General features: G+C 42.5%; 1 protein-coding gene across 5 annotated transcripts in view; it reads right to left on the reverse strand.

Moving 5' to 3' along the window:
- Nucleotides 1-17,405, reverse strand: part of LOC144763221 (potassium/sodium hyperpolarization-activated cyclic nucleotide-gated channel 4-like) — a 1,875,862-nt gene that overhangs the window by 1,701,463 nt on the left and 156,994 nt on the right. For all 5 annotated transcript variants that reach the window (XM_078648610.1, XM_078648611.1, XM_078648612.1 and 2 more), the window contains exon 2: nt 3,597-3,789. In XM_078648610.1, coding sequence (XP_078504736.1) covers nt 3,597-3,789 — 193 coding nt within the window. The remainder of the gene's footprint in view (nt 1-3,596; nt 3,790-17,405) is intronic.

A 17,405-nucleotide genomic window follows, 5' to 3' on the forward strand; every position in this document is an offset into this window, starting at 1 on the left:
GTGGATATATATAAATAAATATTTGGATGGAGGATTTAGTAGCAGTGTAATTGACTGTTTACTTGACCAATTTATAATGTCTCACTAAATATAGTGGATAGTGACTAAACTGTGTGAATATCTGTATCACTGTGTCAGTTGTTGTGTAAACTGATTCTACAGTTGGTTACTAGCTGTGTGAAAGTCTATATTAGTTATTGATTAGTTAACTGAGTATTTGTATGGGAGTGTGAAAGTGTGTGTGGTTCGGTGGGGGGAGTGTGACTGTCCAAAGATGTGTGAATAGTTGATTCAGTAGATATATGAAGTTAAAACTACATGTTCTAACAGTTTGGGTGAGGGAATCTCTTTATGGGTGTGGTGATGAGCAAATATATTTCTCAAAGGTACAGGTCCAACAAACTAGAAAAATAAAAGGCAGTGTATGTGTCAGTTGTTGTATATAAATAAGTATACATAAGACACAATGATTGTGTGAGTGACTGTATGGATAACTGTATACTTGTAATAATGATTTTATAATTCACTAAGTATGACTTACTATCTAAATGAATAGAAGAAGTGGTGTTTGTATAAGTGTTTTGCTAAGTAAATATGTAAGTATGATCCATTGTTTGCATAAGTGAGTAGGATGACTTCATATGTGAATAGGATGCGTGCTGTTGTTTAATGTCGATATAGATGTATAAGTATTTTTGATAGTGTTCTATTGTTCATTGACAGCATGTATGAGTGAATCCATAGGTAAGTGATTAGATGTGTGTATACATCTATGAATCACTGAGTGGATTTTTAGATACTTGTATTGCTGTGACAATGGATTTAAATATGATACTCTGTATTTTACAAACAGTGATGAAAAATTGTAATAGTGTATGAAAAGGTGTATGTGATTGTCACGTGGATGATGTCATCAGTGATGTCATTTGAGATGTCATCAGTGATGTCACTGACCATGTCATGAATGATCTAATATGTGTCATCATCAGCAGTGGATTGCGGGTGCGCGAAATATAGTTAGTACAACTAACTATATAGGAGCAATTTCATTGGTTTTGTATGAGTAAAATGTCCAGCTAACTATAACACCACTAAAACTTATAGTTTTTTGAGTGATTTTAAAGGTTTTTTAAAAACTAATTCCTAACTATATAACTCCTGAAACCTATGTTTTTTTCAGTGAATTTCAAAGGTTTTTTTAAATGCTAATTCCTAACTATATAAGGCCTGAAACCTATGGTTTTTTCAGTGAATTTCAAAGGTTTTTTAAATGCTGATTCCTAACTATATAAGGCCTGAAACCTATGGTTTTTTCAGTGAATTTCAAAGGTTTTTTAAATGCTAATTCCTAACTATATAAGGCCTGAAACCTATGGTTTTTTCAGTGAATTTCAAAGGTTTTTAAAATGCTAATTCCTAACTATATAAGGCCTGAAACCTACGTTTTTTTCAGTGTTTTAAAAAAAAAAAAATTGATTGGTTAACTGGCTTATTAAGTGTATCTTAGTGAATACATTTATTAGCGAGTAATGTTTAAATATTTAAATATATGCATGAGTGATGTAATATGTGACGTCATCAGCAGTGCATTGCAGACGTGCAAGTTATAGTGAGTCCAACTAACTATAACGTGGGAATTTTAATGGTTTTATGCGAGTAAAATTTCCAGTGAACTATAACTGGTGTGAAACCTATGGTTTTTTCAGTGAATTTCAAAGGTTTTTTAAATGCTAATTCCTAACTATAACTGGTGTGTAACCTATGGTTTTTTCAGTGAATATATATATATATATATATATATATAAAATTTCTATGGCAAAATGAAACCCCTCATTTTGTTCCTTTTCAAATTAAATGTATTAAGTGTTACCACTTTATTCCAATCAAGATGACTTCAGGTGTGCCATACTTTTGTCATAAGTAAGACTGTTAGCGTTCTAGTTGTTCTTTAGAACACTCTGGGACATTCTGTCATTGGGCTATAGTTGGGCTACATCTGGCTGATATTTGGTCTACATTTGGGCTCTTTTGTCTCTGGTGGCCATCTTGGGAGACTGCATATCAGAATTTTTTTAAAGAAATATAAGAGGATTTGAGAAGTCACTCAAAATGTGCCCTAATTTTTCTTTCTTCAGCACTAATCATAATTTCTATGGCAAAATGAACCCCTCATTTTGTTCCTTTGCAAATTAAATGTTTTAAGTGTTACCACTTTATTCCAATCAAGATGACTTCAGGTGTGCCATACTTTTGTCATAAGTAAGACTGTTAGCGCTCTAGTTGTTCTTTAGAACACTCTGGGACATTCTGTCATTGGGCTATAGTTGGGCTACATCTGGCTGATATTTGGGCTACATTTGTTTTTTTTTGTCTTTGGTGGCCATCTTTGGGCTACATTTGGGCTCTAACATATATATAGCCCAATGTAGCCCAATATATATTTTTTCAAAGTTAATTTTCGTAAAAACCACTGGAGCACATATCTTGAGACATAGCAAAGGCACATCGGGCTACCAGTCCCTACAATTTTGCCAAGTTTGGTGGAAAACCATTCAGCCGTTCGGGCTAAAAGTGAGTCCAACCGCCCTATGGAAATTAACATGGGGAAAACATGTTTTGGAACCCCCCTTTTATCTCGGCCCCCGCTTGACGAATCCCCCCCAAACTTTCAGGGAAGGAGCGGAGCGCAGCGAGGCAAAGTTAAGGGAAATTTCAAGAAGATTCCTCAACCGGCGCCAAAGTTATTCCCAATAGAATGTTGCGATTTCCCTATGGAAAACAATCCTAACTATATATACCTACTGGCTATCGCCAGTAGGTAATATATATATATATATATATATATATATATACAATACTACTAAATGCAGCTAAACACCACAAGCTGTAAAAAAACAACTAACAGCCTAACTGCCTGGTCAGAGCATTGTCGGACAAGGGTGGGGAAGTGTTAGTTAGAGGGGCATTGTAACTTTTACAGCTTCATAACTCTGCTGCCTATCTTGCTTCCTTTCCCTAATTCTTTTCCTTCACAAAAAAAATAAGGAGGCTCACGTAGACAAAACACTTTTGCAATAGTTGCATTTTGTCTTTAATTAGCTGATTTTTCAATTAAAAAAATCAAACTCACTCTCTAACGATAGACGTTTAAAATTGATTTACTTATAGAAATCATTCTACATAAAATATACTACATATTTTATAGAGTGTTACAGAAACCCGCATAACGCAGGGGTATTACATCATTAAAGATCCCATGATAGAGCACTCCCTTGTCATTAGCACCATTTTCTTAACAGGGTCTGTATTTATGTTATGCTGATAGATCGGAATTACATTAGAATAATTAATGATGGCGAGTTGGAAATCAGCAAAAAATTAAAATTTACACATAAATTGTTGTTTCAATAAAATATAAATATTCACTTTAAAACTGTATGGAGCAGCCACAGCTATCTCTCATCATACATATAGGCTACAGATATAATGCCATCTAGAAATTGGTTATGCCAGAATGCTAAGATGTGACAAAGCAGGCAGCTTCTATAGATATTCGCCACTTCCATCAAAATCAAACTGAAAATGTGTGCTCTTACCTGTTCATGATCTTTCATAAATGCAGTGAAAAAACTCAGAATTATATCCAATAAAAATACAATATCACAACAAATACTGAATCCGAGCCAATCAGCGCTCATTAGATAATGGTCAGGAAAGAAAGCGACTCCAAAAGGGGTGAAGAGAATATTAAAAACAGTCAATACTGCAGTTGCCAGCAGCCAATAGCGCCTGTAAAAAAACAAAATACTCTTGAAAGAATTTTCTTGGAAACATAATTCCAGTCTAATGAATAGATATTAACCCTCTTCACTCCCCGGCACCCCACATGCAAAATATTTACTTTATAATGTAGTAATTTACAAACATAAAAACAATGCCCGTGATTTAAGATAGTTTCTGAGCTGGACAATTCATTGCAAGCAATAACGTATTAGTGCTCTCATTCTGTAATTGGTCAGCCATAAGTAGTTAGCACATAGCCATAGTTTCATACTTTGCATTATGGTATTTAACGCTTTGATTTTGTCATTATAAATACATAACTATACATTCTAGAATGTATATGAAGAACAGGAATTGACGAGTTGCTCATGTTCACCATGGCTACATAAAGGGCTAGATGTAGGTAATAGCAAATTACCGAATGGTAAATACCGAATTTTACCGATTCGGTATTTAATAATCGGTAATTGCTATGTAGGAAAAAAAATCGGTAAAAATACCGAATTGGTAAGATTCAGTAATTATCGATTCGGTAATTACCGAATCAGTATTTGCCATTGATTCCTATGGGCCTTGAAGCCCATAGGAATCAATAGCATATACAGATTCGGTAATTACCGAATTGTTAAAAATACCAAATTTCCAAGGGGGACAGGGTGTCACTTTAACACCCTGTTGCACCCCTGTTTCTGGCTTGTGTGCCATGTGACACACATACATGCCCTACATGCCGTAGGGCATGTATGTGTGCCACATGGCACAGGTGTACATGCACAGATGTGCATGTACACAGAAATTCGTAATTTACCACCCAATAGTTTTGGGTGGTAAATAACGAATTTTCTAAGGGTCTGTGGCACTGTAAACTGTGCCACCTACATATTGAATTACAGAATCCGTAAATTTACTGATTCGGGGCTAGATGTAGGTAAATCAGATTTACCGCTTCATAAATACCGAATTTTACCGATTCGGTATTCATGAATCGGTAAATCTGATGTAGGCATTCATTCGGTAAAAAATACCGAATCGGTATGATTCGGTATTTACCGATTCTGTAATTACTGAATCGGTATTTGCCATTGATTCCTGTGGGCCTTGAAGCCCATAGGAATCACTTGCAAATACCGATTCTGTAATTACAGACTCGGTAAAAATACCAAATTGCCAAGGGGTACAGGGTGTCACTTTGACACCCTGTAGCACCCCAGTTTTTGCCTTGTGTGCAATGTGGCACACATACATGCCCTAAGGGCACAGGTGTACATGCACAGATGTGCATGTACACAGAAATTCGTAATTTACCATGCAACAGTATTACATGGTAAATAACGAATTTCTAAGGGCCTGTGGCACTGTAAACTGTGCCACCTACATTTGGAATTACAGAATCGGTATATTTACCGATTCGGTAATTTACCGAATCGGTAATTTTACCGAATCGGTAAATATACCGATTCTGTAATTTTCAGCCCCCTACATAGCAAAACCCAAATACCGGCCGGTAACGGCCAAAATCGTCCCGCCACAGAAGTGATGAGGGAGCCACATGTATGCGTTGGCCCCTTCATGTTGACATCAGTTACTTTCTTGGCTCTGTCCTGCCATGGGTCGTTGAGCTTAATAACTGATCAGATTTTGGCAGTCTGCATGTGTCTAAACTGGGTCATTTTAGAGATATAGAAAAGAGTCCAGTATAGGGAATGAGAGAGGCGGGAGGAATCTTAAAGTAGATAGTATATCCACCATATAAAGTGCTACCGCAGGTAAGTAACTTGTTCTTTTGATGGATACTTCTAACCATAGATTTCTCACCTTGTGAATGATCCTAGAACAGTAGAAAACCTCTTTAATTTGAAAACATTGCAAATAAACGCTAAACAGTTGGAGCCTGATTTTGCCGTGAGGGGAACGGCCAAAGTATCCAAGAGCACCTACCTCGGCCAGAGACCCTGGGACGGCATTTCTAGGCAGCCAGAACCGCCGTAGGAGCCGTGAGGGGAATGGCTCGGCGTGCTCGGAATTCCTACAACCCCCAGAAGCCCCTGCGAGGTGCAGGGCCCGTGACGCTGCCGGAGGGCGCCAGAGGCCCTCATAATCGGCCCGGCCCTCCCGCAGCGCGGGACGCTAAACAGTTGGACCCTGATTTTGCCGTGAGGGGAACGGCCAAAGTATCCAAGAGCACCTACCTCGGCCAAAGCCCTCGGGACAGCATTTCTACACAGCCAGAACCGCCGGAGCAGCCGTGAGGAGAACGAGTCAGCGCGCTTGGAATTCCTACAATCCCCAGACCCCTGCGAGGCGCAGGGCCCGTGACGCTGCCGGAGGGCGCCAGAGGCCCTCATAATTGTCCCGGCACTCCCGCAGCGCAGGACGCTAAACAGTTGGAGTCTGATTTTGCCGTGAGGGGAATGGCCAAAGTATCCAAGAGCACCTACCTCAGCCAGAGCCCTCGGGACGGCTTTTTTACGCAGCCAGAACGGCCGGAGCAGCCGTGATGGGAACGGCTCGGCGCGCTCAGAATGCCTACAACCCCCAGAAGCCCCTGCGAGGCGCAGGGCCCGTGATGCTGCCGGAGGGCGCCAGAGGCCCTCATAATCGGCCCGGCCCTCCCGCAGCGCGGGACGCTAAACAGTTGGATCCTGATCTTGCCGTGAGGGGAACGGCCAAAGTATCCAAGAGCACCTACCTCAGCCAGAGCCCTCGGGACGGCATTTCTACCCAGCCAGAACCGCCGGAGCAGCAGTGAGGAGAACAGCTCGGCGCGCTCGGAATTCCTACAACCCCCAGAAGCCCCTGCGAGGCGCAGGGCCCGTGATGCTGCCGGAGGGCGCCAAAGGCCCTCATAATCTTCCCGGCCTTCCCGCAGCGCAGGACGCTAAACAGTTGGAGCCTGATTTTGCCGTGGCGGGAACGGCCAAAGTATCCAAGAGCACCTACTTCGGCCAGAGCCCTCGGGATGGCAGTTCTACGCAGCCAGAACCGCCGGAGCAGCCGTGAGGGGAACGGCTCGGCACGCTCAGAATTCCTACAACCCCCAGAAGCCCCTTGCGATGCGCAGGGCCCGTGATGCTGCCGGAGGGCGCCAGAGGCCCTCATAATCGGCCTGGCCCTCCTGCAGCGCGGGATGCGCGCCGGCAAAGCCCGGGCCAAGGGCGGTCCGTCCCGCGCGCGGCGGAGACCGGAGGAGGCTGGGCTGGGCCACCGCCCCTGACATCTGCTATCTATCTAAAGGAATAATAAGGTACTGTGAAAGGGTCTATTCACTGGCAACTTGTTATTAATTACATCTTGTCTGGACTGCACCTCCCTTTAGTAGATTGGGTTGGCGTATTTATCGTCCTAACATGAGCAAGAAAAAAGGAGTTGTGGGAACTTTGGACGCCTTCCTTCTAAGGGCAGAATCGCTGTTGTCCCATGAAATTCAGATTACTGAACGCCGTTTGTCCTTGGATCTGGCTTTGTTGCAATCCTGTTTGCCATTACATGATTTGAATTCTGCATGCATACCCCAGATATCCCAAGGGAACGCTGCTGTAAGTTCCCTAGAAGCCTCAGAGGTTGTCTCTCCCACAAAGGATATATCTGTTATAACTTCTGCACCAGGAGCGCCCCGTATTAATACTACGGCGCAGGTGGTCAAATCCAGCTGCAGTGTTTTGGCGAAGGCATCGTCAATAAAAGGAAGAGAACAGGGCGCATTCAGGAAACCTCGAAAGCTAAGCGTCCTGCTCCTAGTAACATTCCAGCAAACTCTGCAGTTACTACCCCTAATGATGATGCTAATTTGGACTCTAGGGGTACACAGACTGATATATCTCCAAACCAACATGTGGCTATAAGTGATATTAGCTCTACCGCGGAAACCATGCTAGCAAACGCTGTAGAGAAAATCTTGCCTTACTCCAACTTAAAGAGGCGATTGATAAGAACTTAGACCGTCTCTGGGGAAGACTTCAAAGCATTGACTCTAATATGGACAACCTTAGTGGCTCCAGAGTGCAATGTCCCACTGATAATGGGGGTAGGGGAGCTCGACCGTATTAAACCCTATAAATTGCAGGCCTGACATGTAAGGATCCTACAGTAATTAATTTATGTAGTGCATATGGGGATCGTATTAATCCCCATGTCCCACAGTCTTACTCTGACTTAAGTATGGCACAAAATATACCCAGAATCACTGATGTCAATTATGTAAATCTAGGTAATGATAGCCACCCCAGTCACCCGGCAAAATTCCTGACCCTAAGGCACCTAATTTAAGCAGGGGTGCAATTGTTACTAGCCATATGGGAAGAAATCGTACAAAACCAAATGAAGATATTTTGAACCTACCCCCAAATTCCTGCCCATATGTGCTGGTGTTCGCTGGAGTCCCACATCTTACTGGGTATCAGAGGGAGTCTTGGGCAGAGTTACGTAATAAATCTGTTGACTGGTTGGTTAAAGATAAAAGGTTTCATGCCTCAGACATGAACGAAATCCTTATGGTGAGACGAGTAGGGTGGGTTGGCCATTTATCCAAGAACATTAGCGGTGATTGCATTGTAATCAACTTTCGCAAACCTCAAATGGTTCGACGATTATTAGGTACTCAGGAGCAATTTATACCCCTAAACACCAGCATTAGCGCATTACCGTTGGGTAATTTTTATTAACCACAAAACTCTCATGTTACCAATGCACATGCTTCCCTCTTAGGCAGTAACAGGTTCCAGGTCCTTTCCAACCTAGATGCACAAGATTGACAACTATATAGGTTGGTTGACGTCAATGAATGTGTGGAAAATACATTAGAGGATATATCAGGCATTATATTAACCACCCCGACGGAGCAGTTAGATGTCCGGAAACAAAAAACATGCAGTTACCAGCATCAATCGATCACCGACCACAGGTAGAGAATGATATAGGACCTGTACCAACTGCCCGTACCAATATATCCAATACTATCCAAATCCCTAAAAAGAGCAAAACTGACATTGACTTTAACGTCTTAAGTTGGAACGTAGCCGGTCTTGAATCAAGGCTAGGTGACGCGAATTGGCTGGGTATGGTATCCGACCAAGATGTTATAATGTTTCAAGAAACATGGGCCACGCATGATTTACATATAGAAGGTTTTCATTGTTTTAGCTTAATTGCACCTAAGCCCAAATTCGGCCGTACATCCAGGGGTTTGTACATTGGGATTAGTATAGCATCTGGAGGGAGTATTAAGGTTATACCGACTAACAGCCCCAACATTCAAATATTGAGATACAAAAGGAGAGTCCCTTTTTATCTGATTAACTTTTATAATAATGGCTTTCACTCTATTCCAAGCAGGAATTTTATCGAGCGTTTTACTAATATCTCTAATTTAGACAGCCAGCAAGGTCTAGATGGGGTTACTGGGATCCTCTTAGGTGGGGATTTTAATGCTAAATTTGCACATAACCGTATGGTATGGACACACCACACGTGGATCCCGCCGTACGCAGGGGCTTGGAACTAGACACTTTTTTGAGACAACACATCCTTACTAATGTAATGGATGTTGTGGGCATTGAGTTTGTCCCTTCTTCTACAAATCAGCAGGTACCTACATTTAGAGGAATGGATTGTTCCTCTACCATTGATTTTATCTTTGTTTCCCCCTGCCTTGCAGATCGTTTATTGGCTGCTAAGGTTTGTGCCACAGATTACGGGGACCACAATCCCCTCAAAGTAGCTCTGAGAATAGCATCCCGCCCTGTGTATATTATCCATTGCGGGGCAAGGGACTTAACACCTTCAACCGATAAACTAAGATTGAAATGGAGGGGGGTTGATAGCGGTAAATTACATCAGACACTGGTAGAGGGGCACATGCATTTAATCGCCTCTTGCTTATCAACCGAGGGACTACATTCAAGGGTGATTGAGGATTTTACTAAACTTTGTTTAATAATCAAATCCCTCTTGTCAGTACCAATTTCCCAGGTCGAAAAAGAACAGAGGTGGTTTGACCATGAGTGTTCGGAGGCCAACAGGAATTTACGCAAGGCTCCAGTCTCTAAACCAAGGTGCTTCGCAGATATAAGAATAGCTAGGAAGAGTTATAATACTGCAATAAGTGAGCGGAAGGGCGTTCTCCTTAATAATCGCTGGGAAGCATTAGCAGAGTCAGCTTGTGAAAAAAAGGGCAATATATTTTGGTCCGCTGTTAGGGATTTGCGCAATATGGGTCAGCAACTAACACCGGTCAGTTGTACCATCTCTAGCGAGTTATGGGAGAGTAATTTTCCCAAAATTTACGCCACCCCGCTATATGGTGCAGATCAATATGAGCCTGGGCACCTATCCTGTTTGCAAATTACCTTGTTAGAGGTAGAAGAGGCAATTGCACAGAGCCTTGGCTCCGGGCCCAGACGGGCTTCCTATAGATTTAATTAAATGGAAACCAGAGTTCTGGGCCCCACTCCTCCTGAATGTTTTTAATAATTTACCCTGTGCTCCTATGACAAGTACCTGGGCTATGGGCATTATCATCCCAATTTTTAAAAAGGGGGACAGATCGGAACCTATTAACTAGAGACCTATTTCTATGCTTGACAACACTTTAAAGATATTAGGTCGAGTCATATATAATAGGGTCTTAAAATGGACAGAAGAAAGTTGTATATTAGAGCCATGTCAACTGGGTTTTCGTAGCAAGGTTGGGACGACCGAACAGTGTTTGCATCTTAATCTGATCTTCAGTAAATATACTATTGCCTGATCTTTCCGAGTTTATTTGGCTTTTATGGATCTATCATCTGTTTTCGATTTAGTTAATAGGTCCCATCTCTGGTCTATTTTATTGGATTATGGCTTGGATGAGTCTCTGGTACATTTTTTGGCATATCTCCACACAGATCTTAAGGCGCAAGTTAGGATTGGCAGGGGTGGTGAGGTTTCGGGAGCTATCAGGGTGGGCAGGGGAGTTAGACAGGGATGCGTCTTAGCACCTCTGCTTTTTATTATTTATATTAATGGACTTAGTAATTCCCTGAAACTGTCAACTCCAGACGTCCCTATAATCAATGACAAACTGCTACCGGTGCTTTTATACGCAGATGATGCGGTCCTTATGGGCTGCACGCCGAACTCTCTGCGTATATTGGTTAAGACCTTTGTCGAGTATATGGACGGTCTGGGATTACGTGTTAATTTAAAAAAATCTTTTGTTATGTCATGTGGACCAGGGAAATGCCAGCTTAATTCTATATCGGTTGGGAATGATAAACTAATGTCTACTAGCACCTTCCCCTATCTAGGGATGGTCTTTGCTGCGAATAGCTCGTGGACTGGGCATTTGGCCCACTCCACGAGCAAGTTCTCAAAGGCCATCAATTCCATCCTAAGTCTCCCCGCCCGAAGAAATCAGGTGCTATTTTAGCTATCTTAAAAAATGTTAAATTACAATGCGTCCCAGTAGCTACGTATGGGGCTGCGATATGGGGGTTTGCGAACAGTCACTGCATCCATCAGGAAGAAAACAGGTTTTGTAGAAAGCTGCTGAGTGTCACAATTTCTACCTCCAAATATATCTGCCATAGGGAACTTAACTATTTCATTAGCGATTTTATTAGTGCTCGTCCTGCTCTCTTTTGGTTATCAGTTTGGAGGAATCAATCTGCATCCTTATCGAAAGAAATTATAAGTGACTGTCTAAAATGTGAGAGAGGAATGGATATTCCCTGGCTCTCGGGGGTCTACCAGAGTCTATGTAGCATCAATAAAGGTAGCCTCTTTCTAGACCCGAGTAGAGCGGACCAACTTCATAAGAATGAGTTGAAAAATGCATTTTATACACTTTATAACTCAGAAAGGATCAGTATTGAATCAAAGAAATCCTTAAGGTATATGAGCAAAGAACTGTATAGGCATCCCTTACCAATATATCTTACTTTGGTTATGACTTATTGGGAAAGAAGCTTTTTATTTCGTTTGAGAGCAGGAACTGTTAAATTTTTGATATGTTTCCCTCTTGGTTATCAGCCCAATCTTGAATACACACTATTCCCTTGTGATGGGGTGAGCTTACAAACTGATCTGCATTTCTTCTTTTAAATATGTGAAGTGGCTTTTAACTCCTTTTTAAAAAAAAACAAAGACCTGTTCTTTTGGACAAAGCCCATCAAATGCTTCCCTCTTTAGAAAATGAAGAATTTGTTTTTCACACTTGCACTTTCTTGAGAATCGCCACCAGAGCCCGTAAGATGATGACCCACCCCTTAACTCTATATGAAAACCTTGCTAAACCAACTGATGAATTGTTAATGGCGTACCAAACGAATTGTCTAATATTTTTTATTAATATGGATTTTATTATTTTATTGTAAAAACAGTTTGATTGTGCTTTTATGGATTCTAGGAATCCGAATAAAGATATTTTTAACTGAACTGAACTGATACCAAAACAGTACCTCCTAAAGTGGTGGCTATACAGAATGGTTGAAACCAAAACGTCTTGCTGGACTGACTGTGCAAAGTGCTCCCCTGCCAGGCCTGGCTATCACAGCCGAAGTGCTTTGTGAACATATGAACTGATGTCCAAGTTGCAGCTTGACGGATATCGAAGACAGGTACTCGGCGTGCCAATGCAGTACTAGCTTCCCTGGCACATGGCCAAATGAAACTCAGGGCTTTTCCAAGGCACTTTCTCGGCCCGTGCATTGCAGATCATATTATAGAGGAGTGTCTACCATGATATGGTCCTTTCACAACCGCCTTACCCTTCATTGCCCCAGTGAACCCCACAAAGAGCGGATCATTCACCCAATAGTTCCTGGTATGATTGATGTAAAAACACAAGGCTCTTTTGGGGTCCAAGCAGTGAAGCCTCTCCTCCGATTCCGAGGGGTTAGGTTGAACCAAGAATGCAGGAAGAGTAATGGATTGTCTGACACAGAAAGGCATCATAAAGGCATCACAAATTTTGCAGCAATGTTACCATAGTACGCAATACCAGTTTGTCCAGGAAAAAGATTGTGTACAGTGGATGAACAGACAGCTTAAAACTCATTCACATAATGAGCTGAAACTATTGCCTTGAAAAACAGTTTTGAGAGTAAGTAGGAGCAAAGGACAATTGTTCATCAGCTCATATCGTTTTACAGGTACGGAAAGTGAGCACCAAATACATTGAATTTGAATTTATTACATTTGCATAGTTACTTAAAACCATTGCAATACAAATTTCAATACAAAAAATCATGATAAGATATTAATTACACATTTGCAAAATTCATTTATCATTAGAAGCTTAAAAACAGTTAAATTGCTATCAGATTAAAAGTGCTTTGTTCCTCATACAGATAGCTCTCAATATAAGTTGTGCGTTTGCCCGGCTTCATTTCTCTGTCTGGCAGTGCTATTAACCAAAAAAGGACATTATTATAAGACCAGTCCAAGTGCTTGTATGGAAGCTTCCCAGGTTGACCTTGTTGGGGGCAGTCTCGTATCATAGTTTGAATGGGTAGACACAGTATTCCCAATTATTTCAGCATTTGGCCACCTGCATGAGTTGCTGGCCTAACAGGTTGCCCCTTAGCCTGGAAGAAGTTTAGGTGTGCAATGGCATTTTTTTCTCGGCTGCATCTAGGAATCTCACTAGTCTACAGTTTAATTGAGGTGTTGCCGGATCAAAGCATCCCAAAACTGCTTGTCTCCTTGAGCGAATTCTCCTTTGGTTTAGGGGGACTCTTAGCAGCTGTCTCCTTCCCTGTATCAACTCCTTGTAGGATTATAATAAATGGATAATATCACCCTATCCATTTTTGCACAGACTACAAGATTATTAGAGATGGCTCCCTCTTCCATGGTGGAAGGTTCTGAGTGCATGGGATCAAGCCAAGGCGAAGTTTTAAAAAATTGAATTCCTGTGATTATGGGTAGCCCAAGTTAAAATATTTTTGGGGGCTAAGACTTTGTAATTGTTCAGTCATCCAGGCGAGCGATCTTGCTGAAAAGGCTGCTTTGTCCTCCACCAACGCCAATTTTGTCAAGGATTTCCAAACTAATTTCTTAAAAGCTGGATGGTGTGTCTGTGTGTTCCAAAGGGCCAAGAGACCAGTACATGCTAGAGCCTCCTGAAGATAGCTTCTTGCAGGAGAATCCTCCCTCTGTTGGAGATCTTGCCATAGAAGCTGATTTATAGTTTTAGGGTCCGATAGTCTGATCTTATTCCAGCAGTTGATGTACATGCCATATCTGGCCCATGATTGCTTCAGTAGGCTGAATTCCAGCTTAATTTGCGCAGGGGAAGTGTAGTTTGGAAAGCTAAACATAGTTCTATATGCTTTTACTAAAGTTGTATCCAACAATTTAGCATCTCTGCCTCTTAAGGCTTCACTACCATAAGTTATTGTGGGTAGGATTTTATCCTGTGCTACATTCAGTAAGGGACTCAATGTTGGGCCTGATAATTTAGATGTTGAACTTTGCATGGTTAGTGCTAGCAGCAGCCCCTTTCTTTTAATCTCTTCTAGGTGTCGGGCAAAGGATCCTCCTTTGTCAATGTAGACACCTAGGTATTTATAGGCTCCTTCTGAATCTATTCATGTATCGCCCAGATGCCAGCTTATCACTTCCCTCCTTTTGTTGTTGATTGACATAATTCTAGTTTTCATTAAGTTAATTGACAGCTTATTTACTTCAGCGTAATCGTGCATGCTGTTGAGAAGATGAAGCAAGCCAACTACTGTATGGCTGAGCAAGATTACGTAGTCACCGTACAGGAGATTGGACAGAGTTGTGCCCCCCCATCCTGGGCATGGGAGAATTGCTGGTGTTGAGTAACTGTGGTACCTGCGTGAGCATCAAATAAGGTCTCACTGCGGCATCACTAAAGGCTTATGCCCAAAAATATGAGAAAGACCCTTCAGAAAACACATCACAACAGGTGACTTAAATAAGAACGGATGGTTCAGAAAACGCAAAAAAGGCCAAAAGGGGGGAAAATAACCTTCATTAGTGCCCATGGCAAGTCCTTGCTGGGCACATAAAGCAAAACAACCAAAAACTTTGCCTGTAATGGATCTGTATGTCGAGGTAGACGTTATCCATGAATAGACACCTGGCCACTAGAATGACATCCACTACTTCAGAAGTGAGATTGCCAGCAGTCAACTGTCTGCTCATTCTTCACGCATGGAGGAGTAGGTTAAGCAGGCCCTGGTGCAAGACGGTGCACTGCTGCAGTAACAGATGGTGCTCCCAAATCGGCAGCCTGATCTGAGGGCAGATGCTCATACCCAGACTTTTTGTGTCACATACTCTCCAGGCCCAATACAGAGCCAAGTGGATGACTTGGGCCCCGTCATTCCTAATCTTCTTCAGTAATCTGGGAATGAGAGTCAGAGACCGGAAGCCATACAATAGAGGTGCACCCTTACCACCATAAGCTTTAGGTGGGTAGGTAAAGGGCTCCTCCACTTTACCAATTGTGGTCGAGCAGCCACCACTGCAGGTTTTTGTACACTTCTCAGAAACCACTTGGTGCTCAGCCCACTATGAATTCAGATTCCACCACATAGTGCGCATGGCCAGCTTGCGTACGTCGCAAGCAGGGTGCAGGCGGCCAAGAAGTGTCAAAGCCACTCTCACTGAGACCCAGGACGGAGTGAAACATCAAGATCATATCCCAAATGTCCTGAACTTGTTGAACCAAAGAGAAGGCCCAAAATTAAACTGTATCCAGAATGACCCAGATGAACATGATCCTTTGCGAAGGAGTCAGGTGTGACTTCAGCACATTGAATAGAGAGCCACAAAGATGTTAGGTGGTTCCTCAGCACCTGGAGATGGTCCACGGCTGCCTGTGACAAGCCCACCATCAACAGCCAATCGATGAGGTAGGGAAAATCTGGTATTCCCAAACTCTGAAGATGTACTGCAACCACCATCATCACTTTTGGGAACAACCGAGGGGTCGCTGGTAAGGCCGGAAAAGAGGATAGAAAATTGAAAATGCCTCTGGCCCACATTGAGCTGCAGGTAATGCCTGTGAGACTACAGGACACAAATGTGAAAATAGGCATTCAGCAGGACACGCACTAACATTCAGTCTCCTAGATCTAGTGGAGATAGTACTTAGGCTAACATAACCATCATGAATTTGGACTTTTTTAAGGTAGAAGTTCAGAGAGCAAAGATGTAAAACAGGACAAAGGTCTCCGCACAAATGGTCCTCCGACAGTCACTCTGATTTCGGTAGAACAAGCAACATTTCGGAAAGGACTGTCAGGGTATATCATAGCTGCATGATTTGGGTCACCCATCTGTCAGATGGCTCTGCCACACATGGAAGTAATACCTTATCCTGTCTCGAACAGAATGGCCATCTGCCACAGAGGGCAAGCTAAACTGGTCTAAAAGCTTGAGAGGGGGTTGGCAGGGCGCTGGCCCTGAATGCCTGGATGTTGTCAGCTGGATCCATTACACCCTTGCCTCAAATGACCCAGGCCTCAAAAGGACTTGGGGGTCTGTTTTTATTGATATATGCCTTAGCAATGTCTTTTAGCTAAGCCCCTTTAGAAGCTTAAAAAGAGGTGAAACTGCTGCAGGTACTACTTCACAGATATAGAAAGACGGAAAGAGCATGCTGTGAACCTACTTTCTTTGAAGCATTCCAGTACGAAGCCTGCTTTGTCTCCATCAGTGATGTTTGGACGTCACCCGAAACAAATGTGGATCTACTCCACGCAGGGCGCTAAAGAACCATGCTGATATCAACTGCCCTGACAAGGCAGTCAGTAGTCTCTAACCCAGAGTGGATGGCATACTTTGCTGCATCCTGACCATCCTGTAAGAATTCTCCATAACTGGTGCGATGTTAATCCAGGACTGTCTGCAACATCTTGATAACGATATCCCACAATGCATGTAAGTATCGCCCTAGAAGGCAGCTGGCATTCACAGAGCAAAAGATGAGACTGGCAGGGGAAAACATCCTTTTCCCAAAAGTCTCCACATGTTTGATTCATTATCAGGGGGCACTATAAGGAAAGATTTAGGGTTGAATCTATTTGTGGCCCTCTAGACCACCACATTTTCAAGCGTAGAGTGTGGCGTGAGGAAAGTCGGGTCCCCTGGGGTAGGCCTCTGTGTCTTCTAGACACTTGCCTACTTGCCGACAGGCAAGAGCAAGATTTGGCCCAAGTGCCCATTAACATGTCTATTAGGGCTTCATTAAATGGAAGTAGTGGTTCAGTGGAAGCTTGCCCAATTTGTAAGACTTCCATCGGAATTTAGTCTTAACCTCAAAGCTGGCAGTTGCATGTCTAACGTCATGTCATCACACACAATGACCACTACAAAAGAGACAGATCGTTCAGGGAACGTGCGAGGGGAGAACTCAACCCAGTGTCAGGGGTGGCGTCCAACCCACTAGCTTTCTGTATCTCCATATAAAAATTGTCATAACCATAGTAAAGTAATGCACAATCCCCATCATCTCCATTGTTTTCACCCAGACCCTGATAAATATGTTCAGAACCTGAAGGAATGGGGTTCTGAAAATTCTTGTGGATGACTCCTGGGCAGTGGCGGCATTCTATGAGAATCAGAATGATGTTGGACTGACTGCGTCAATAGGTTGTGGAGGATGTGAC

The sequence above is a fragment of the Lissotriton helveticus genome, chromosome 6 (genome assembly GCF_964261635.1).
Source record: "Lissotriton helveticus chromosome 6, aLisHel1.1, whole genome shotgun sequence".
Classification (NCBI taxonomy): Eukaryota; Metazoa; Chordata; class Amphibia; order Caudata; family Salamandridae; genus Lissotriton; species Lissotriton helveticus.